Consider the following 24,407-nt stretch of genomic DNA (forward strand, 5'->3'; position numbering starts at 1 on the left):
TGTTTGATGGTGGATGTTGGTGTTTGATGGTGGATGTTGGTGTTTGATGGTGTTTGATGATGAATGTTGGTGTTTGATGGTGAATGTTGGTGTTTGATGATGAATGTTGGTGTTTGATGGTGAATGTTGGTGTTTGATGATGAATGTTGGTGTCTGATGGTGAACGTGGGCATTCAGTGGCGTTTGATTGATAATAGTGGTGTTCCATGGTGTTTGATGGTGAATGTAGGTGTTTGATGGTGGATGATGGTGTTTGATGGTGGATGTTGGTGTTTGATGATGAATGTTGGTGTTTGATGATGAATGTTGGTGTCTGATGGTGAACGTGGGCGTTCAGTGGCGTTTGATTGATAATGGTGGTGTTCCATGGTGTTTGATGGTGAATGTAGGTGTTTGACGGTGATAGATAGATAGATAGATAGGTAAGGCGTTATAGATAGATAACACACACATTAAAAATGGAACTCTGTAGCTTTATTTAAGAAATATGACCTGTAGTGATTTCAGCATCGAGTGTAAAACAAGAAAAATATCAGGTTCCCAGTAACAGCAGCTCGGTGTTTAAGTGTTTTAGAGAAATGATACAAAACAAACATTTCACAGCAAACTAAAATAAGAAACAAACCACACACAAGAGGGGAAGAGAAGTGTTTACAGTGTTCCAGGTTTCACTTACTGATGTCATGACACACGTTATTGAGTCAGGTATGTTGTTATGTGTCATATCTGTGTGTGTGTGTGTGTGTGATGTGAATTTGGCTCAGGATAAAAAAGAAACACAGCATCAGCAGCAACAGGAAGTGAAGCTGCAGCATTGTGTTTTTGCATATAGACGCAGTTATTTCACACCACCACACAAGAAACCAACAAATCAACAGTCAGAATTAGTTGTTGTTTTTTTTGCAATTAATATATATATATATATATATATATATATACATATATATATATATATATATATATATATATATATATATATATATATATATATATATATATTATATATAGCATCTTTATAGCACAGTTAAACATAAATAAATAAATGCACAGTGATTGAGTTATAAGAGACTAGCGGTGAGAGGATGCTGCTACAATGTCATGATAATGTAGTGCAAATAGAAATAAAAAAAAAAGGATTTGATTGTAAGATTATTAACCTGTGAATTTAATTCTGTTCCACTTATAAAAATACATTTGTATGGAGAGCAGATTCACAGTAAGAGGAGTTTCAAGGACATTTGATAAATCATGATCAGCAGATACATTCCAGTTTTCTGTGGCCACTGACTGTCACAAACACTCCGTAAGGTTCTCTGGAGAACCCTATACAAAGTATTTCCGCATCAGAAGAACCCTTTTAGGAAGCTACAGTAACAACCATTAATTATCAGATGAACCCTTAAAGAACCCTTGAACCAAGTACTAAGAAGTTATTATGAAGAAATAATGAACAATAATTTGGAGTAAACTTATATTTCTGTATTCAGAGTCAGCGACTTAAGGCCATAAGTTACATCAATATTTACATGGGGAAAGTTCCTCGTATTCAGAGTCGGGTTCTGCAGCTGCTCAAGTCAATATTCTAGTCTCCACACTCAGATTATTAAAATCACCTGCCTGTAGTCCACGTCTCCGAGATTTCCAGATTTTTCTTGAGTAAAAGCGTCTAAGACAGGGTTTTCCAATAGCATCTTTAAACCAGAAAAAAATCAAGAGTTAGAAAATGCGGCCTGTGAAAGGAAATAGTGTTTTATTCCTTTGCATCAAATGTAATTTGATGTATCATAAATACAAGAGATAATTTAAAAAAGGAAAATAAAAAGACTAAGATGATGATATATGAAGGAGAAGATGGTGAGTGTTGAAATAAATCTAATAGGAGTCTAGTATGTCACCATTATATACTGTGTGAATAGTTCTAGTCGTAATTATCACATTAATCACCGGGTTTAATTTCACAAAATGGCTTCCACCCTCATTATTCAGCAGTGTGTAGAATAGCACTTGATCCAGCGCATCCTGTTATTCTGCAGTTTATTTTTTAATATCGTGTTTGTCAGTTACTCGGGTGTGACATGTTGTGGTTACATCAAACTGTCAGACAGGGGCGCTGGATTTAATGCTGCTGCTCAAACTGATATCACGCAAATGGGAAAATGAGAGAAAAGGGGGGAAAAATAAGCTCAAGTTCAAGGTCAGAACTGTGCGTAGCGGAGACGCCTCTGTTTTGGACAAAGTCTGTGCGTAACTCTCACGTAACTTCCGAATAGCGCTTAAGTCTGTAGTTACGTCTGATGTCTGAATACAGATCTGCACAATTTCAGTGTTAAATCCTCACTGCAGTCACTTAACTCAACTCTGAATACGGTTCTTGGTTCTCTGGTCGCCATGTTACCTTTCTGACTCCAGCTCTCCTGGTTAACTCAGCTCTCCTGGTTAACTCGGTTCTCCTGGTTAACTCAGCTCTCCTGGTTAACTCGGTTCTCCTGGTTAACTCAGCTCTCCTGGTTAACTCGGTTCTCCTGGTTAACTCGGTTCTCCTGGTTCCCCATGTCAATCTAATCCTCCACTCTCTAGCCGTCTGTGTTCTTGGTGTCCTCCTGTTTTATAGCCCTATAGAGCTGATCGTGGGTCTGTGTTTATTAACTCTGTTTGAACTCTGCCCAGGTTAATCAGAGTGACGCTGCTGATCTGGGATCAGTTTCTGCTCTTCAGATTTTAATCAAAGCAAATCAAACCTTAAGATATTGCAGTTCCGTAAAAATACTGTTTTTTTTTTTTGCACCTTTTTCTCTGACACAGTGTGCATTTATTTTATGTGTGTGTGTGTGTGTGTGTGTGGGGGTGTTTTCAGGAGGTCAGGTAGAGGCCGATGGACGCAGCAGGTCCAGCTGAGACTCTAAAGTAACCCTCTGTAGATGAATCTCCTGTAGAGAGAAAGAGAGAGAGATAGAGAGAGATTAATAATTTAACTGGATTAAATAAACCAGACTTAATTAAATCAGATTAAATAACACATGATTTAGTTTTGAATAAAATTTATTATTGGAACACCATAAAGCATCATATGATCGCACACCCCACACACACACACACACATACACACCCGCCTGAGCACTGAATGATGTCCAGGTCGTGACCTTTGAACCCCAACACAGAATCAGGGTGAAGAGAACTTTCACACATGGCTAGCTTTATAGAGATGACCTCTGACCTTTACTTCTGAGCATCTGTGTTTGTCATTAAAGAGCGACACCATTGACCTGCGTTCATCTCATCACGCCCTGTTCTGCGTTCGAATTACCTCGGAAGTGGGAAGTAATGTCATTTTCGGCCTCTGTGTGTGTGCGAGCTACAACGCGGGGAAAAACGACGGACGCCATGTTGATTGGACGTCACGTTGAGGAGACTGTCACGAGTTAATGAGTATTAATGCTGAGTTACGGGGGTGTTTTCTGTGGTTTTTCCTAGTCGGAGGTCAGGAATTAAGAGTTACGACCTTTAGCTGAATGCAGCATTGGACTACAAATGGACAAACAGAGAAAATTAGAGAAATGCTCTGTAAAAAAAAAAAAAAAAAAAAGTAATGAGTTCACATGCACACAACAATCTGATAATCGGATTTCATCAATAATCTAATCATCGTATTCACTTCAGCAATCTAATGAGACTCGGACGTGACTAGAATAAGAGATAATAAACTTAAGACTGTCAAAGTTCATGTCACAGTTGCATAGTTTCACGAGTGATGCTCTAAATGGTCCTGTGACCACACACACACACACACACACACACACACACACCATGTATAATTATGTAACAATGTGACATACACTTGCATTTTCATATGTGTAACAATTGAATATACACATGCTATACACCTTTTCTGTCTCTCACACACACACACACACACACACACACACACACACACACACACACACTGTACAGTTGCTGGTCCTGTTCTATTTTGAATGCAAGCTGAATAAAAGTGTGTGTGTGTGTGTGTGTGTGTGTGTAGGTCATTAAATCTGATATATGAGAGGATCTTTAGGGTATAGAGCTATGCAGCATGTGTTCTTGTGTGTGTGTGTGTGTGAGAGACAGCGAGAGAGACAGAGAGAGAGAGAGAGAATGTATGCCATAGCTAAAAATAAGTTTAAGTGTGTGTGTGTGTGTGTGTATGTGTATGTGTGTGTGTGTGTTAGATATAATTAAAGGAAAACCAGCTGGCTATGTTAAGTTGTAAGGGGGCATTTATTTTTGCTCAGCTTTATCAGCTTTTTCAGCTTTATCCTGGTGGGTGTGGCTTCATCCAGGATGACTCCGCCCACATCCACATAAACAGCATGCATTTAGAGTCCAGAGTAATTCAGCCATATGTTAATATTACAAAAATCCAAATAAAGTGCTGAAATTCAATCCTCTCAAGTGTGTGTGTGTGTGTGTGTGTGAGTGTGTGTGTGAGACCTTTAGCTGTTGCTGCAGTTCACTGTTGAGGCGTTTCAGCACAGCATTCGCTTCTTTATTCTTCCTGATGGCCGTCTGAATCTCTCTCTTCTGCCTGCAACACACACACACACACACACACACATACACACATTCCTGCAAAGGTAAGCATAGCTTTTCTCTACCACAAAGGTCAAAGGTCAAGCATATGCTTTTCACCACACACAAGGTGCTGAATAGGTGACTAATGTTTTGTGTGTGTGTGTAATGCTCATCTCTCAGCACTGAATTCTTACACACACACACACACACACACACAAGAACTTAAAACACTAATAACTAACTTTTGAGCCAGCTTAGGCACTGACGAAGAGGCGGGGTTTGGATAGGCCACGCCCACTGCGTGATTGGTGTTCTGGCATTCCGGGTGGAGTTTTCGGCGCGTCGGTTTCTGAGGGGTGTGGCTTTGGGAGAGCACCGTGGAATCCTGGGAAAAAGAGATACATGCTATTAAACAATTCCTGAGTGTGTTTCAGTTTTTATTATTTTGTTTTGTTTTTTTGGCTTGATGTTGACGCAAGAACAGAGAACGGTTTAAACACCCGGCAGTGATGATCATCTGATCCACACAGATTTAGTGACTTAACAAGAACAAATTCTACGATTTTTGTTTATAAAATTGCATAAAATATATAAAAATTCCTCAGATTCCTCCGGTCTGGTCTAAATGTTTATGTGATCAACAGCGCCTCAGAGTGGAGTGTCTGTGTCATTACACTGTTCAAGAAAAAAGCTTACATTTTACACTTACTAGTGTTTTATCTGTGTGGATGTGGAAGTAAAAGTGGTACAGCTGCACACAGGTGAATAAAATAAAATAAAATAAAACAAAATGGCAGCATTTCTGCTGTGTGTGTGTGTGTGTGTGTGTGTGTGTATGAATGAATAAAGGTTTTATTTGTGGAATCCTAACTACATAAGCCGATCAAATTAAACACAATTAAATGCATATTAAATAAAATTAAATTAAACCAAACCCAACTGTTAGCAAATCAGAATTAAAGTAAATCAAATGAAACCAATATTCGACCAAATGAACTGAAATGAGGTGGAATTAAATTGCTATTAAATTAAATTAAATCAAACTTCAATCAAGATTAAATTTAATTAAACCAAATTCTTGCTTTAAAGCTGCTAAGATCAGTAATTCGTAACACAAGAAAAGAGGTGAGACTTTTCCACATGTGGTTTCTGAACATCTCAGAGTCTATCTCTTTCTCTCCACACACACACACACACACACACACACACACACACATTGAGGGAGAAGCTGGAGTTTGGTTTTTCCATTCCTGCAGCGAGTGTGTAAAGACACATCTGGTCGAGTTTAATCGAGAGTGAGAGCTAACTCACACAGAGAGAGATCTATTGGATGTACTGTATATGTTTTAATGTATATTATGTTTCTGTTACACTGTAAGAACACACTGTATGCAGTCAGGGTAATAAAGTCAGCATTATTTCAGCTCAACTGAATTACACGAAGCGGCACTCAACAAACATTACACACTGACGCAAATATTAGCTTTGGCAAAGCAACACACAGAAAAAAGAGAGAGAAAGACAGTGGAGGAGAAAGGGAAAACTTATGGGGACTAAGGGAATACACACACGCGCACACACACGCACACACACACACACACGCGCACACACACGCACACGCACACACACACGCACACATACACACAGTCAATTCTGTAACCTTCTGCAATATATAATATATTAATATATTTGGAAAAATTCTGTTCAAGGTGTGGATGTTACACTTTCATGCCATGTGTCGTGTGTCATGTGTGTGTCTGTGGGTGTGGGTGTGGGTGGGTGTGTGTGTGTGTGTGTGTGTGTGTGTGTGTGTGTTTAGGATTAGCATGCGCTGGGAAAACCGCCCTGCAGCAGTGAATGTGATCGTGTCAGGATTTACTGAACTGTGGGAAAATACCAACTCCTTATATGTGTGTATTTCTTTAAGGGCGTGTGAGTGTCTTTTTAAGTGTGTGTCTTTTTAAGTGTGTGTGTGTGTGTGTGTGTGTGTGAGAGAGAGAGAGAGAGAGAGAGAGAGAAAGAGAGAGAGAGAGATAGTGTTTCTTTCAGGGTGCGAGTCTATTTAGGTATGTCTCATTTTTAAGCTGCTATAAGCTCAGATCTCAGATGCCTTATGATATCTACCAGCTGTGTGTGTGTGTGTGTGTGTGAGAGAGAGAGAGAGAGAGAAAGAGAGAGAGAGAGAGAGAGAGAGATCTCACCTCCTGAACTCTGCACTTGTTAAAGTCTGCAAAATAAGGCTGCTGCATGGCATGCTGGGAGTTTTGGTCCACACCGGGGAGGAAGTGAGGCGTCTGCTGTGCGAGGAAAAAAAATTCTCAACTGGTCATCACTCAATTCATCAAATTACTCAAATGAATTATTATTTATTAGGAAGTTTTTATTAAAATCTATTTACTAGTAAAATAAAATGAGGAACCAAAATCAAAGGGCTAATGCAAAAGAAAGTAATATAAAAATAAATATTACAGGAAAAATGGCCGGAGTTTTGCTCCATTCTGCTTCTGAGGCTAAAAATCTCACTGAACATGTGACAAGCAAATGTTATTGCATCATAAAATATGAGAGCCAATCATGTTCCAATATGCAAATGCTACACCAAATCATGCTGTAATGGTTTACCAACGGAAAAGGGGTGGAGCATGTAGAGCTGGGGGCGTTTCTAATTAGCATATTCATACAGTAGGGCAGTGATGCATCTAGCATGACATCATCAGTTCTTCTAATCTGTGTGTGTGTGTGTGTGTGTGTGTGTGTGTGTGTGTACCTGTGAGGTCACAGTTCGAGGTGGAAGTGCAGGAGGAGGAGGAAGCCAGCCGCTCTTCCCACCTGAAGACCAAGAAGCAAGCACATTGTTATTTCTTCAATCCAGATGTAGCTTTAGATCCCTAATGAACAAATCAGAGATGAGAGCAACGAGGAAATGCTCCCTGAGACGACATGAGGAAGAAACCTCGAGACCAACCGGACTCAAAAGTCAAGTCGTTTGTAGTTAGCTGCTTGTGGATGTGGCCCCTTCAGCTTTTTTTGCTCCAATGAGAAACTGTAGTAGCTAGAAAATATTTTCCAAAGCTAACTAGTTAAACGCAAATTAAATAACGCACTAATCACTCATTAGTCATCACCACAGCATTCGTCTGAGGAATCAATTAAGCCAATCGTTTGGATTTGTTACTTTACAGCTTCCTACCCAATTTACCTAAAATCTGGAAACATTTTCAGTGTGTAACAGTGTGTAATAGTGTCAGTGTCAAACAGTGTGTAACAGTGTCGGTGTGTTACAGAGTGTAACAGTGTGTAACAGTGTGTTACAGTGTCAGTGTGTAACAGTGTGTAACAGTGTCGGTGTGTAACAGTGTGTTACAGTGTCGGTGTGTAACAGTGTCAGTATGTAACAGTGTGTTACAGTGTCAGTGTGTAACAGTGTGTTACAGTGTCAGTGTGTAACAGTGTCAGTGTGTAACAGTGTGTAACAGTGTCAGTGTGTAACAGTGTGTTACAGTGTCAGTGTGTAACAGTGTGTTACAGTGTCAGTGTGTAACAGTGTGTTACAGTGTCAGTGTGTAACAGTGTCAGTGTGTTACAGTGTGTAACAGTGTCAGTGTGTAACAGTGTGTTACAGTGTCAGTGTGTAACAGTGTGTAACAGTGTGTAACAGTGTCAGTGTGTAACAGTGTGTTACAGTGTCAGTGTGTAACAGTGTGTAACAGTGTCGGTGTGTAACAGTGTGTAACAGTGTCGGTGTGTAACAGTGTGTAACAGTGTCGGTGTGTAACAGTGTGTTACAGTGTGTAACAGTGTCAGTGTGTAACAGTGTGTTACAGTGTCAGTGTGTAACAGTGTGTTACAGTGTGTAACAGTGTGTTACAGTGTCAGTGTGTAACAGTGTGTAACAGTGTGTTACAGTGTCAGTGTGTAACAGTGTGTTACAGTGTCAGTGTGTAACAGTGTGTAACAGTGTCAGTGTATAACAGTGTCAGTGTGTAACAGTGTGTAACAGTGTCAGTGTGTAACAGTGTGTTACAGTGTGTTACAGTGTCAGTGTGTAACAGTGTGTAACAGTGTCAGTGTGTAACAGTGTGTTACAGTGTCAGTGTGTAACAGTGTGTAACAGTGTCAGTGTGTAACAGTGTGTAACAGTGTGTAACAGTGTCAGTGTGTAACAGTGTGTAACAGTGTCAGTGTGTAACAGTGTGTAACAGTGTCAGTGTGTAACAGTGTGTAACAGTGTGTAACAGTGTCAGTGTGTAACAGTGTGTAACAGTGTCAGTGTGTAACAGTGTGTAACAGTGTGTAATAGTGTTGGTGTGTAACAGTGTGTAACAGTGTGTTACAGTGTCAGTGTGTAACAGTGTGTAACAGTGTGTAACAGTGTCAGTGTGTAACAGTGTGTAACAGTGTGTAACAGTGTCAGTGTGTAACAGTGTGTAACAGTGTGTAATAGTGTGTTACAGTGTCAGTGTGTAACAGTGTGTAACAGTGTGTAACAGTGTCAGTGTGTAACAGTGTGTAACAGTGTGTAACAGTGTCAGTGTGTAACAGTGTGTAACAGTGTGTAACAGTGTCAGTGTGTAACAGTGTGTAACAGTGTGTAACAGTGTGTTACAGTGTCAGTGTGTAACAGTGTGTAACAGTGTGTAACAGTGTCAGTGTGTAACAGTGTGTAACAGTGTGTAACAGTGTCAGTGTGTAACAGTGTGTAACAGTGTGTAACAGTGTCAGTGTGTAACAGTGTGTAACAGTGTGTAATAGTGTTGGTGTGTAACAGTGTGTAACAGTGTGTTACAGTGTCATTGTGTAACAGTGTGTAACAGTGTTAGTGTGTAACAGTGTGTAACAGTGTCAGTGTGTAACAGTGTGTAACAGTGTGTAACAGTGTCAGTGTGTAACAGTGTGTAACAGTGTGTAACAGTGTCAGTGTGTAACAGTGTGTAACAGTGTGTAATAGTGTTGGTGTGTAACAGTGTGTAACTGTGTTACAGTGTCAGTGTGTAACAGTGTGTTACAGTGTCAGTGTGTAACAGTGTCAGTGTGTAACAGTGTGTAACAGTGTGTAATAGTGTTGGTGTGTAACAGTGTGTAACAGTGTGTAACAGTGTCAGTGTGTAACAGTGTGTTACAGTGTCAGTGTGTTACCCTGCTGCAGGAGTTTGTTCAGATCCAGTGATGAAGCGCGAGAGTGTGTTTTCTGAGGACGTGGCGGAGGAGTCGGGGGTTCTTCTGATTTCTTCATAGCGTCGTCTATAGAGGTGCTGGAGTAAGACCTGTGCATCATACACACACACACACACACAAACACACACACACACACACATACATGTAAAGAGTACTGAATCATGAACCAGTGCATTAAAATTGCAGTGCAAAAAATTGCAGTACCTGGGTCTCGTTCTTGACTTTGCATTAACATCCAGCTCGTTAGGAGGATCTGAAACACACACACACACACACACACACACACAGACACACACACACACACACACAGACAAATATAATAATACAATAATAATAACAGTTGATATGAGAAGAATACTGGCACTGAAAATTACTGGCACTGAAAATGGCTTATACTAGTCTAAGGAAATCTGGTGTTTTAGATCAAGCAGTAATTCACAGAGAGATTCAGTGTGTGTGTGTGTGTGTGTGTGTGTGTGTGTGTGTGTGTGTGTGTTACCTGGTTTTAAAGTGCTGCTTTGCTGTATCGGCTGGTTTTGCTCTGCTCTCTCCTGACTGAATTCTGCAGACAAAACAGAAACACAAATCACCGCTGAGGCTCAGAGAAGACACACAGAGAACACGGAGACGTTCACGCTCGCGCCCTACTCGCTGTTCACTACGGCTGAGGGTCACTATGTAGTGCACAAACATAGGGAACTGAATCAGTGATCACCAGGCCATTATTATCAACACCAGTGCATTATGGGGGTTTGGTTTAGTACCACCACATTAGCATGGAGCTTGATGTTAGTCAGTGTGCTAGCTGTAGTAAATGAAGGCCATGTTCAGGCTCACAATGACGGAGCTCCACGTCCTCACCACTAGGGGGCTCTGAATCCTGAACACTGATATTCCAACATTGCCGCTCAGTAGGTGCACATACGTACATTTTTTTTAAAATCATATACCTTAAAATTGTTCATTATCATGGTTTAATACCAGCTTTCATGTGCTAAGAGCTTAACTCTATCTAATATATTAAAAAAAAATGATCACAGACTAAAACACAATCACACCATTATGCCATCAGTCTACTTTATCTTATTTTATAAAATATAGTATATAGTGTATACAGAGTACCTTGCTCATGCGTCTCCTCTCTGACTTCCTGCTGGTTGATAATGCCCATTTCCTGTCCAACACAACAACATAAACATATACACAGATAAAATTATTATATATACGGATAATATGATGGCACTTGTGGGTTCATATTTGCAAAAAATGTGCTGGTTTAAACACTAGGTGTCAATACAATATGTTCTAATTTTACAGACTGATGGGCGGAGCTTAACGTACATTAGTTTATTTTATTTCTTTCTTACTCAACAACGAACTCTGTTGCTTGTTAGCGTGAATGTAGAGTTACTGTACAATGTAAATAAACACGGATAAAAGCGGTCAAGTCGTGATCTTCCTGCAAAAATAAACAAATATGTTCATTTCATTTCTTACTACTTGCGAATAAATTACAAAATATAATCATCTGACAATATTAACCAAGTCTACCTAAATGCAGAGCTATACTAAAGTTAGCAAGCTAACTAACTTACGTCATGTTAACTCTTCACCACTAGATATATGACACTAACAAGCTAGCTAATCTTAGCTAAACTAATAGCATAGCATTATATTATATCATTTCCATTATATTTGCTCCTCGTGTAAAGACAGGAGATGCTAACCTAATTTCATTGTACTTATACGATAATAGCAATGGCATTCTATTTTTCAATTCTACTCTAAAAAAATATTTTATTGCGTAATTTACTCCATAATCCAAGTTCTGCTCCCAGCTACATGTGATGATGTCACGTGACCAAATTTGTCTTAATTTAAATTTTAAAATAATGTGTATTTTGAAGTACCTTTTGCCTGAGTGTGTCTGTGTCCTCAAACATGATGAGAGGCTGCGAGTCCTGTAAAATCACCACATTTACACAATCAGTGCCGTACTGTGACAATTAACACCTTAATTATAATAATTATATAATAATAATTATAATAATGGTTCTGTAGTGTTCATTATTTAGGGAATAAAACGCTGTTACAGTAAAATGCTGAGAGGTGTGATGAAGTGGAGTTATTTATTATTTTCCAATAACAGCACGTCCCCAAGTGTTTTATTCCTCTTACACCACAGCACTTTACTTTACCAGTGATTACAAATTTTATTTAATAAACAACAACACACCCTAGCTTTTATCCATTTATAGTTACATTTAATGTTGTGCAAACAAGTCAGTTCCTGTTCTCACTTATGTTATAGCAGCTGTAAACATTCGTTCTCACTAGCCTCTCCTTTTTCTCTCAAAACAAAACCAAAAATAACAAGAAAGCACAAAGCATAAACTCCTCCGTCTTGAATAAAACTTAAAGTTACAGCTTTACCTCTGACTGTTACAAAGCACTGACACTGGAGACTCCTTCCATCAATGTTCAATAAACATCTCCATACAGAAAACTTCACCATTTAAATTTTTTAAACCCGTTTATTATCAGTGGAGCGTCAGCTGGACACGTTCCTGTGAATGAGCTGTTACTATAGCAATACTACACCTGAGGTGGAGGTCTGAAAGCTGAGAGGAGTGTGTGCGGCAGGTGATCAGGAAGCGCGTAACCGTTTTTCCGAGCCACTACCAGGTGAAACGCCGTGCAGAATTCCGGGAAGGTGAGGGCTCCGTCCCGATCCACATCGCTCAGCTCCCTACAGGGCGAAGGGAGGAGGGTTAATAACAAAAACACATCTGTCTGCTCCAAAACTACACTGTCCTGCTGATTTCTGCTCACGTGTGTTTGATATATACGTCTCTGTGTGTGTGTGTGTGTGTGTGTGTGTGCAATATTTAAAGAGCACTGGATTGTTATTAATGCCTTTTAAGAAAGGAGAATAACAGTAAAAACTATCAGAATCAGATTTTTAAATCATAAGTATTAATATTTTCAATGAATAAATAAATATTTTTGAATCATAAACACTGTTACAAGGAGCATACTTTCTAAAAGATGACACTTTAATAACGTGTTTCCCCAAAATACTAAATTTGAAAAACAGAATAAAAGATCTAAACCAAACTTTGGTGAAAGAGTTATAATGTTTTAGATTTACGCTACGGAGGATTTTACAGCTTTTAAGAAGAGAAGAAGAGAAGAGAGGAAAAGGAAAAGTGATTTTTAATCAGATTTTTAAACCATAAATATTAAGGTTGAATCATAATATTTTAAAGAAAAAAAAATTATGTCAATAAAAGATCTAAAATAAATTTGTGTTTTACATATACTTTACATTTGCACTACAGAAGCTTTAAAAAAATAAAATAATGTTATTTGAATAAAATGAATAGAAGTAATCTCACATTTTTAAATTTTGTGTTCATAACAAATATAAAAAATAATTCAGTAAATAAAATGTCAGATACGACAGCTACACAATTAAACATATTTTAATTAATTTATATATTAATTTAGTGTTTTCTGTTGCTAGGCAACTGGAGAATATGGACGCGAATAGAGAATAAGCTAGCTAACGTCTGAGGCTAGCGGCTCCTAGCTGTTTAGTCTTTAATACAGAAAGTAAAGTCACAGTGAAGGTGATAATGAAACAGAAAAGTCAGGAACGTCAACATTTACCTCAGAAGTGATGATAAATTGCTAAGAAATGACTCGATATGAGTAAAATGACACTGTGTGTAAACTAAGCGTCAACCAACCGTCGCTATTTTAGCGTGAATGAATATACTGTGTAATGTGAAAGAAGAGATTTTTTGTGATGCACCAGATATTTTTCCTTTAAAAATACACATAAAAGAAATGTTTGTTTGTTTTATAGAAATATTGTAAAGATGTCCTAAGGTGGACTCGCCATATATGCGAGAGCTCGGGGATGGGCAGCTTCGACTTTGTGAAGAAGTTTTTCGCATCAGGGCCTGAAAAAAAAACAAAAAAAAAACAATAACACCTCTGAATCAACATTATTTAAAATGAGTTTGATGAATTTAAAATGTGATTCTGCAGCAGTGGATTAACACCAATTTAACACGTGACACTTTGTAACATGGATTTAAAATGTGAGTTGTGAAGAGAATTGTGGGAATTTTGGGAATTATGGGATTGAGGACGTGGACGATCTCGGCTCCCTCACCCAGGACGAGGCCGGACAGGTCGCGCTGAAGACTGAGGAACTGATGTGTGTAATAATCCAACTGTTCAGCCGTGATCACCCACGGATCATCAGAATAACCACACTGATCCACATCCATCTGCGGAGGAGAGGAGAGAGGAGGAGAGGAGAGGAGAAGAGAAGAGGAGGAGGAGGAGGAAGAGGAAGAGGAAGAGGAGGAGGAGAGGAGGAGAAGAGAGAAGAGGAGATGAGAGGAGAGGAGAGGAGAGATCAGATGGAGAGGAGAGGAGAGATTAGAAAGAGAGGATAGGAGAAGAGGAGACAAAAGAAAAATTAAAGAGAAAAGAGTTTTTTTTTTTTTAAAAAAAGAAGAGAATACAAGAAAGCAGAGGACAAAAAGAAAAGAGACGAGCAAAAATAAAGATTAAAAATATGAGAACAGAAAAAGCGTAAACATAGAGGAAAAAATACAAGGGATAAAGAAAAAATAAAGAAGAAAGAGAAGGTAGAAAAGAAGAAGTGAAGACGAGAAAATATAAAAAAGAAGAGAGGAGAAAAAAAGAAAAAGAAGACCAAAAACCAGAACAAAGATAAGCAAAAGAAAAAAGCAAAAAAGGAGAAGAGAACCGAAAATATGAGATGAGAGAAAAACAGAGAGAAGGAGAAAGAAAAGATAAAAGAGGATAACAGAGAACATCATAAACACAGACAAAGAAAAAAAAAGGGAGAAGAGAAAAAAACAGAAGAGATCAGAGCTGTAGTGTATTATAATCCTGCACTGCACACGTCCACCAGAGGAGGGCGCCACTGCTGGTTCCTCTGAGTGTGTGTGTGTGTGTGTGTGTGTGTGTGTGTGTGTGTCAGGGGAAATGCTGCCTGTGTAACAGGTGGGAGATTACAGAGACACTGATACGTCACAAGAGAGCAATAATGAGACAGCTGCTAGTGCGGACACACACACATGCACACACACACACACACACACACACACACACACACACACCACTACACACACACACACACACATGAAACGTCCAGACATTCCAGACGCACCTTCTCATAAATGTTTTTTGGTTATTTATATTCACACCCAACACCATGAAACAAAAACATTAGGGACAGCAGCAAGACGGAAAATTCTGGAAGGAATGTCGTCTGAGCCGTCGAGCCGGAAACGGACGTGTAGAACGTTACGTAATAAACACTTAACTGTCAGTTAATAACATTAACACGGAGTTACGTTAAACATCAAAATTTAACTAAATAGCTAGCTAGACATGTTACCATGTACAATGTGCTTAGCATAACGGTCTGTTTGTCGCTACCTTTAAAAATTCAGGCTGCTGTTGCGTAGTGAACAATTTTTACGTACTTCCATGACGAGTAAAGTTTTTTTTTTTAGAGGAAGGTCCTAAACGCTATTAGCGGATAGCTTGCTAATGCTAACTTCTGCTAATCTGCTTTCTGCTACTTTTCTATCCACTATAGCAGCAAATGTATGATGTTTATACGCTAGTTTACATATAGCGTAGCTTTGTGTGAAATGTACGTCATGTGCTAGCCAAGTTTATAACGTAGCTTGGTGTGAAACTATGACAATGCTATGCTATAAGCTAGGCTAGCATGTAAAGAGCTACGCTTGAGAACATAAAGAGTCAGAGTAGTTATGCTACGTTCATCTCTGAGTCTGAACTTTGAGAACTATTGCTGATCACGAAGCCACAAAGACACGATCATGATGGCTAAACATGGCAGGGCGGTGTGTTAGCTTATAACACACACACAAACACACACACACACACACTGTTTTAGCTTTGGCCTCACATTGACCTGGAGCTTAGCTCTAAAGCTTTAGCTTATTTCCCAGTGTGATTAAAACAAAGCTAATCAGGAATCGAGGCTAATCCCAGTAGTGCTAGCTAACAATGCTAGTTGTGTATAATTCTCTTTTTATAAAGAATCCAGCAGTGTGATGGTGATTTTTGGGACCTCATACATCATTCTGTAGTTTATCTAAAGTCAAATCCTCACACTCTTAATCAAACCTGTGTCCAATCTGAACTACACAAGCTAATTAAATTAGCTACAGGTTCTGCGTTACCAACGTGCAGTTTGAATGTTTAGATAAACTTTATTGTTTCTTCTGTTTGTAGTGTTTGTTTTTCTCTCTCACTTCCGTCTTACCTCCTCATGCTCTTGACCCACACAGGACGCTCCTGCTTCTCCGCCACACACACACCTCCGTTATCTGGGACGGGAATCAAGAGACACAATTAGTGACCACAGGAGTGTGTTTGTGATGGATAAGTCCAATACGGCCACCGTAAACACCAAACATGGAAAATAGAGTATAGATCAGAATCAGAATGAGCTTCACTGCCAAGTGTGCTCACACACACACACACACATACACACACACGGAATTACACACACACACACACCCACACACACGGAATTACATAAATACGTACTGGAAGCTACACTTACCTATATATTCCATATACACACATTTTATATATATATATATATAATATATGTCTCTTATGGAATCGGCTGCTTTCTGTAATATATATATATATATATTACAGAAAGCATATATATATATATATATATATATATATATATATATATATATATATATATATATATATATATATATATATATATATATATATTACAGAAAGCAGCCGATTCCATAAGAGACACTTTTCAGATAAAAACATAATGAAGGCTGCTGGGTTTCGCTGCAGAAATAAGAAGCGAGTCGACAGTCAAAGTCTCCAGAAGAACTGTGGCTGCTTCTGCAAGATGCTCAGTAACACTTCCAGCTCATTTCCTTATAAAACTGCACACACTGCACCTCAGATACTGCTTTATTTATTTAAAGTGAAGGATCGTCACATTAAATACTGACTTTGTTTCATTTATTACTGTTTACTGCTCTTTATAGTGTTTTTTAAATGTAGAAACATTTAATTTCATTATTTTTGAAGGCGTCTTTACTCTACAGCATTTCTTTGCATGTGCCTAAGACTGATATATGTGTGTGAGTGTGTGTGTGTGTGTGTGTGTGTGTGTGTTAATCTAATCTTTCTTCAGGAACAGAATTCTGTTAAAGGAAGAGAAACATTTACTTTCTTACATGTTCACACTTTTTACAGCGCTGTGTGTTTTTTTTTGTACAACTCATGTGACAATGTGATTATAAAGCAAAGGAAAGAAACATTTCCTTTGTTTTTGAACGGTCACAGTGGAATTTAAAGCCGGGGGGTGAATAAATCTGGGATATCTTGTACTGTATTCATAGCTGCGCTTATTTTCCAGGTCCAAATCCTTATTCGTTGCTGCTTAACATCACACCTGTACAGTGCAGTTGATTCTATATACACTATATGGCCAAAAGTATGTGCACCCCTGACCATCACACCCATATGTGGTTCTTCCCCTAAACTGTAGCCACAAAGCAGGAAGCACGCAATTGTATCGAACGTCTCTGTGTGCTGTAGCTTTACAGTTTCCCTTCACTGGATCTAAGAGACTCAAACCTGTTCCAGCATGACAACGCCCCTGTGCACAAAGCGAGCTCCATGAAGACATGGTGTGTGAAGGTTGGAGTGGAAGAACTCGAGTCTCCTGCACAGAGCCCTGACCTCAACCCCACTGAACACCTTTGGGATGAACTGGAACACCGACTGAACCCCAGACCTCCTCGACATCCCAACATCAGCGCCTGACCTCACTAATGCTCTTGTAGCTGAATGAACACAAATCCCCACAGCCACGCTCCAACATCTAGTGGAAAGCTTCCCAGAAGAGTGGAGCTTATTATAACAGCAAACACAGGGGAATAAATCTGGAATGAGACGTTCAACAAACACATATGGGTGAGATGGTCAGGGGTGCAAATACTTTTGGCCATATAGTGTACATTTCATGAACATCGTTATAGCGCAATTACCACGCAAACATGCTACTCCATGCCAAATAACACTGTTTTACTGTTAAATAAAATCTATTAATTTTATTATTGTTAAAAAACAAATTCTGTTTGGAAGCTACTGATCAGATAGCTACACTCTGAGCATAGAGATATCAAGGTGACATTAAATAAAACAGAATTTTCCCGTATTAATAGCTTCGCATTTTTTTTTCAGTGGATTTGTCATAAAGGTATTTAAGACCAATGTTATTAATTCGGTGAGCTCGATTAAATGAGTAAACAACAAATTCAGCCCTTGTTTATAATCAGAACACCACCTGGCTTAGCATGTGGCCTTGCCAGACCATATGGACACACACGCACACACACACACACACACACACACGGAGATTATGTGTGTGCTATTGTCTCAGTTGCTTGACCAGATAGAATGCAGGTCAGGCTGGACTAATGACGTCAAATAGCTGGTTAAACACTCACACACACACACACACACACACACACACACACACACACACACACACACACGCACACAGAAAGATATTTTTCCACTCGTGCTGTGTGTATTACAGCGTCAGTGTTACTGTGTAGTGTGTTTATTAGAGTATATTTAGCTGCAGCTCTGATTAGGATGTGTGTGTGTGTGTGTGTGTGTGTGTGTGGTTCAAGCCGCATAGTTTCCTGATCAGAGAGGAAATCTGTGAGCTGTCGCGATCGAGGTCACCCCGAGACTCACAATAACACAACAACAGCACTTTGTGTCTCTGTGGGTGTGAAGGGAAGGTCTGGGTTTAATGACACAGCTCTGGATTCTGATTGGTCAGAAGGTGTTGATTAATTTTCTAGAACAGCAGCTCTGACAGTAGTGCAGCTACAAATCACAGGTTTATATTAATGCACTGGTTCTAATAAGTTACCGTTTCTATAGCAACAGCTCATTCACTAATAATAAACAGATTAAAAAACTGTCTGTAATCGTTGATCTGTAAGGAGACGTTTATGTAACATTGATGGAAGGAGTCTCCAGTGTCAACGCTTTGTAACAGTCAGAGGTAAAGAGAGGTTGGTGAGGGAAAGACTGTTTATAATGTTTAAAAAGTATGTTCTTTAATAAGTGAAAAACGCCATTGTTGACAAGTTCCTACTGTACAAGAGGAATAAAACACTCAGGGCCATGCTGTTACAGGAAAATAATCAACTTCAGGGTGGTAACAGTAACTCCGCTTCATCACACCACCCTGGGGTTGATTATTTTCCTGTAAAGTGTGTGATGAAGGCAGAGCTCCAGCTCTGTGAAGCCGTGAGTGACGTCATCACGCCAGGAAACCACACCCACGTTTAACGGGTCAGACGGGTCGGTCCTGTCTACACTCCGTTTACACACCACGAACATCCTGCTCTATCTGTGTGTGTGTGTGTGTGTGTGTGTGTGTGTGTTTGAGAGAAGTGCAGATTAAAGTGGAAAAATATTTTTTAAAATATTTGGAAAATTATTATTATGATGATCCTGAGAGAGGGGAAAACACGAGCAAAGGCTTGAACTGAATATTTTTTCCATCAGAACTTTACATGGTGCTGAATTTACCCAGAATCCTCTGCACAGTCAGCTCAGTGAAGGAACGCGTGTCTCGTTTGTATCATTTATACACCACATTTTTAAAACAAATTATTATTTTATTATTTATACTATTTTTCCCCTTTGTCTGTAACATGGCATGGATAAAGAAAGTCTCTCCATGCCTGTGTGTGATTGGTGCTTTTTTGATGACATCATTTTGCCTTTCTTTATAATATTTAACAGAACAGAAGCTGATAGAGACACGGACGTTCACGTATTGAGCTTTTTTTTTTTTGCGGATTCGCTGAAAATTATTTGGTGAAAACACTGAATACAGTGAGGCCCTTCTTCTACTCGATGCTAGTGAATGAAATTAAATAAACACGCTCCAGCTGTGTGTGTGTGTGTGTGTGTGTGTTTGTGTTCCTGTGTGTGCCAATCTGTGTCACAAAGGGTAGCCCGATCGACAGGAAACAGATCAGTGGGCCAAGCTGCACTTCCTGTCCATGCAGAGACACACAATAGGGCGAGGAATCCCCCGATGGTCTGGCACAATACCCCCCCGCAAGACACACACACACACACACACACACACACTTCTGATCCATACTGCATCTGTGTCTCTGCTGCAGCTCTTCTGTTGCAGTTCAGCGTGTGAATTAGAAAATCTATGAGAACTAAAACTGAAGAATTATTCTGAAAAGCTAGTAAGTAAGTACGTAAATTACAGAAATCAAGTAAGTAAGTGAAGTAAATAAGTATGTAACGTAGGTAAAGTAGAAGAAGAACTATGTAAAGTAACCAAAATTAATAAATAAGTAGCTAAGCGAGTAAAGTAAATTGCACATAAAGAACAGTAAATAATAAATATAAATACTAAATAAAGGACATAATGTAAGTAGTAAGCAAAGTACAGTAATGAAGTAAATACATAAGTAAAGTGTAAAGTAAGTAAACAAGTAAAGAGTAAAGTAAGCATTAAGTAAAGAATTAAGTAAATAACCGTGTAAAATAACTATAGAAGTAACTATTATATAAGTACAGTATATAAGTACAGTAAGTAGTAAGTATAATACAGTAAAGTGATTAAGTACAGTAACTAAAGCATTAGGTAATTAAGCACTGTATGTAAAGTAATCAAGTTAGTAAAGTAACTAAGTAAGTAGTCAGTAAAATGCAGTAAATAATAAGTATATAAATACTAAATTAAGGGCATAATGTAAGTAGTACGTAAAGTACAGTAATAAATAAGTAAACAAGTAAATGGGTAAAATAAGTAGTAAGTAAAGAATTAAGTAAATAACTGTGTACAGTAAGTAAAGTAAGTTAGTAAAGTAAGCAGTAAATACAGAATTAAAGTAAGTGCTGTAAGTAAGTAAACAATTAAGTAAACAAGTGCATAAAGTACATAATTAGGTAATGTAACTAAATATGAAATATGTAATATGTATATAAGTAAGTAAACAAGAAAGTAATTGAAGTAGGTCCTAAGTAAAGAACAGTAAATAAGTAAAGTAACCAAAGTAAGTAGGTACAGTATAATAAATAACTGTGTAAACAAATGAGTAAAGTAAATAGTAAATAACATACAATAAATATGTAAATAAATATGTAAAACAATCCAAGAGTAATAAAGTTTTCTTTAATCCTTCTTAAAAACTTCTCTCTGAAACAAACCAAACATAAAACGAAATCAGTTAATGTAAACTAATCGAAACAAACAAATAAAAACAGATCCATGAAAACAAATCTGCAGGTGTGGTGTTAATAACTGACTCAGGATCAGTGGTCATGTGCTACTGATGGGGGGAAGACGGAGTGTGGAACGTGTCTGTCTCTCAGAGGGGTAGCACACTTCCTGTCATCTCTCACACACACACACACACACACACACACACACACACACACACACACACGCTGGTTTTATCGCTGGTTACAGTAGGTAATGATTGCTCAGTCTAAAACTAACTCAACACCTGAGTCAGCAGAAGTATGGTGACTCTTTTACTTTTTCAAACAGAAGCTGCGTTTTTTTTTTTTTTTGGAAAATAAAAACCTCTTCAAGGCCATTTCCTTATTTGAATCATAAAATGTGTAAGTCATAAAGAATAAAGAGGGAAAAGCTGAATAATAAATAATCTAAAGCTATAACACACTGCTGCTTTAAAGGAGATTCAGTTAGTGCTGTGTGGTGTAAATTACAGCAGATCCATTATAAACATTCACACGCAGTTCCTCTCTAAAACTGCATAACTCATAATTAATACATACATAACTAAAAATAACATATAATAACCTAAAATCACATAAAAATGGCATTTTAATGATCTTAAATACATACGTTATCTCGCCATCCTCTCTCTATCCTCAGGGTAATCCTCAAAACCAAATAAAAACCAAATAAAACTAAAATAATAATAATTAAAAAAAGGTAAAATGAAATACTCTCAATTAATGCTAAACTCCAATCTAATGCTAAATGCTAATGCTACCACCTCCATTAAACCTAATGCTAAATCTCTGGGCTGTTGATTACTAAACCTATAACTGTAACCAAACTGCTAAAAAAAAAAAAATGCTTTCAAAGTAAAATTTTAACTTAAACCCTAACTTATAAAGGTAGCACACTCTTAATTAAAACTAATAACTCAAGCTAAAATCAGATCCTAAAACTAATAAACATCCTTTATAAAGATTAATAAAGCTAAAGCCAAAAACACTTCTTTAAACCCTGATTAAAATTTAAAAGTCATTGTTATAAACAAACTAAAACCAAAAACTCAAACAAAAATTAAAGCCTCCTGTGTGAACACAAACTAAAAAGAGAAAGTAGCTCATTAAAAAACTTTTCTTTTGCTCAACTACTGTTAATAATCAACAACAATAAATCCAACTGGAAGTGTTTACTTCGTAAGCTTTTAATCTATAAATGTGTATAAATGTGTTTTATAAGGCTGTACTTCACAGTGTGCTGCTCAATGCTGTAACCAGGTGAAGGTAAAACTGAAGCTAAAACAAAAAGCAAAGGAAGAAATGCTTTTAAATGGAAAACTAAATAAAAAATACTTTAAAAACCTAGAAATGGAAGTGACACTGAACTGGATTTCACAAGAAATTGAATATAGAAATTGATTAAACTCCTGATTTAAAGCCAGTCTGGCTGCTGTGGAAGCTCCATGAAGATCAGAGTTACTGAACATTAACATCAGGGTTTTTCTGCATCAGGAAGAAAAATAATAAACATAATGATCATTTAAACCTGATTAACAGTCCAATCTGGCAACCCTGCTGTGAGCACGTGAGCACACCGGCACAAAGAGAGACAGATACAGCAGAGGCAGCAACACACACACACACACACACACACACACACACACACACACACACACACACACACACACTGGAACTCGAGTGTGTTACTCACCTGGCCGCCTGTCACCGAGTATAAACACCGCGAGAGAGAGAGAGAGAGAGAGAGTCCCATCCGTATCTCAAACCCCGCCCACCTACCGCGCGCATTCACGCCGATCTGAACCGTGTGTGTGTGTATGTGTGTATGAGTATGAGTGTGTGTGAGTGTGTGTTTGTTTCTGTGTGTGTGTGTGTGTGAGACACTGTGCTCCGATCACGCGCAAGGAAGAACAGAGGAGAGAGAGAGAGAAAGAGGCGCGGCCCCTGCAGTGCGTGAACCTATAGCACGCGCACGCACGCACACACACACACACACACACACACACACACACACACACACACACACACAATTCTAACAGTCCCAGAGAAGGAGGCGTGGCTTATGTACCTGACAGTGCCAGGGAAGGAGGCGTGGCTTATGTACCTGTCATTAATAGAGAAGGAGGCGTGGCTTATGTACCTGACAGTCCCAGTGAAGGAGGCGTGGCTTATGTACTTGTCATTATTAGGGAAGGAGGCGTGGCTTATGTACCTGTCATTAATTGAGAAGGAGGCGTGGCTTATGTACCTGACAGTCTCAGTGAAGGAGGCGTGGTTTATGTACCTGTCATTAATAGAGAAGGAGGCGTGGCTTATGTACCTGACAGTGCCAGTGAAGGAGGCGTGGCTTATGTACCTGTCATTAATAGAGAAGGAGGCGTGGCTTATGTACCTGTCATTATTAGGGAAGGAGGCGTGGCTTATGTTCCTGACATTAATAGAGAAGGAGGCGTGGCTTATGTACCTGTCATTATTAGGGAAGGAGGCGTGGCTTATGTACCTGTCATTATTAGGGAAGGAGGCGTGGCTTATGTACTTGTCATTATTAGGGAAGGAGGCGTGGCTTATGTACCTGTCGTTATTAGGGAAGGAGGCGTGGCTTATGTACTTGTCATTATTAGGGAAGGAGGCGTGGCTTATGTACACAGCTTGTATCCTTGCTATTGAATAAATATTCTGTAAATCTGTTTCTACTGAATCATGTACATTGCTATTAAGTGGGAAATAAAACACGGAGTGATGTGATTACAAAGCACTGACACTGGAGACTCCTTCCATAAATGTTACATAAACGTCTCCTTACAGATCAACAATTACAGATGTTTTTTTTCAATCAGTTTATTATCAGTGTAGTCTGCTGTACCCGTCCCTGTGAGTGAGCTGTTACTATAGAAACGATCATTAATTAATTATCGCATTAATTATAATTAAACCTGTGATTTGCAGCTGCACTGCTGTCAGAGCTGCTGTTCTAGAAAACTAATCAACACCTTCTGACCAATCAGAATGCAGAACTCAGCAGCAGCGCTGTGATGTAACAACCAGAGCCTGGTGGTGGTGACTGAGGTTGTGGGTTTGTGCTGCCACCGTGTGGTCAGAGAGAGAACTGCCTCATGTTACTGTTGATATTTTATCAGTTATCACGTTTTCATTTCGATGCTATGCGATGATGTTCCTTCTTTCATCACTCTTCAGTTCAGTGTGCAAACAGGAAATGTAGTGTTCAGGTTTCACCAGCAACAAAACTACTAGTTCTAAACTTTCTAAATGTGATAAATATTCTCTTATAACAG

General features: G+C 38.7%; 1 protein-coding gene across 6 annotated transcripts in view; it reads right to left on the reverse strand.

Annotated features, from left to right (window-relative positions):
* Nucleotides 1-452: 452 nt before the first annotated feature.
* The window catches only part of reps2 (RALBP1 associated Eps domain containing 2), a 42,243-nt gene continuing 18,288 nt past the window's right edge, over nt 453-24,407 (reverse strand). The window contains exons 1-16 of one of the 6 annotated variants that reach the window (XR_008304271.1): nt 22,808-23,098; nt 16,070-16,133; nt 13,907-14,024; nt 13,628-13,691; nt 12,325-12,472; nt 11,634-11,684; nt 10,846-10,897; nt 10,223-10,285; nt 9,928-9,976; nt 9,685-9,812; nt 7,316-7,377; nt 6,750-6,845; nt 4,791-4,933; nt 4,468-4,561; nt 2,396-2,927; nt 453-1,691 (exon numbers count right to left, since the gene is read on the reverse strand). Coding sequence is in view for 5 of the 6 variants with exons in the window: in XM_034311810.2 (XP_034167701.2) it covers nt 2,859-2,927; nt 4,468-4,561; nt 4,791-4,933; nt 6,750-6,845; nt 7,316-7,377; nt 9,685-9,812; nt 9,928-9,976; nt 10,223-10,285; nt 10,846-10,897; nt 11,634-11,684; nt 12,325-12,472; nt 13,628-13,691; nt 13,907-14,024 (1,137 nt within the window). In the remaining variant the exon portion in view is untranslated. Of the gene's footprint in view, nt 2,928-4,467; nt 4,603-4,790; nt 4,934-6,749; nt 6,846-7,315; nt 7,378-9,684; nt 9,813-9,927; nt 9,977-10,222; nt 10,286-10,845; nt 10,898-11,633; nt 11,685-12,324; nt 12,473-13,627; nt 13,692-13,906; nt 14,025-16,069; nt 16,134-22,807; nt 23,102-24,407 lie in introns of those variants that run through there. The other 5 variants (XM_034311814.2, XM_034311813.2, XM_034311810.2 and 2 more) reach the window with 5 other exon arrangements.

The sequence above is a fragment of the Pangasianodon hypophthalmus genome, chromosome 16 (genome assembly GCF_027358585.1).
Source record: "Pangasianodon hypophthalmus isolate fPanHyp1 chromosome 16, fPanHyp1.pri, whole genome shotgun sequence".
Classification (NCBI taxonomy): domain Eukaryota; kingdom Metazoa; phylum Chordata; class Actinopteri; order Siluriformes; family Pangasiidae; genus Pangasianodon; species Pangasianodon hypophthalmus.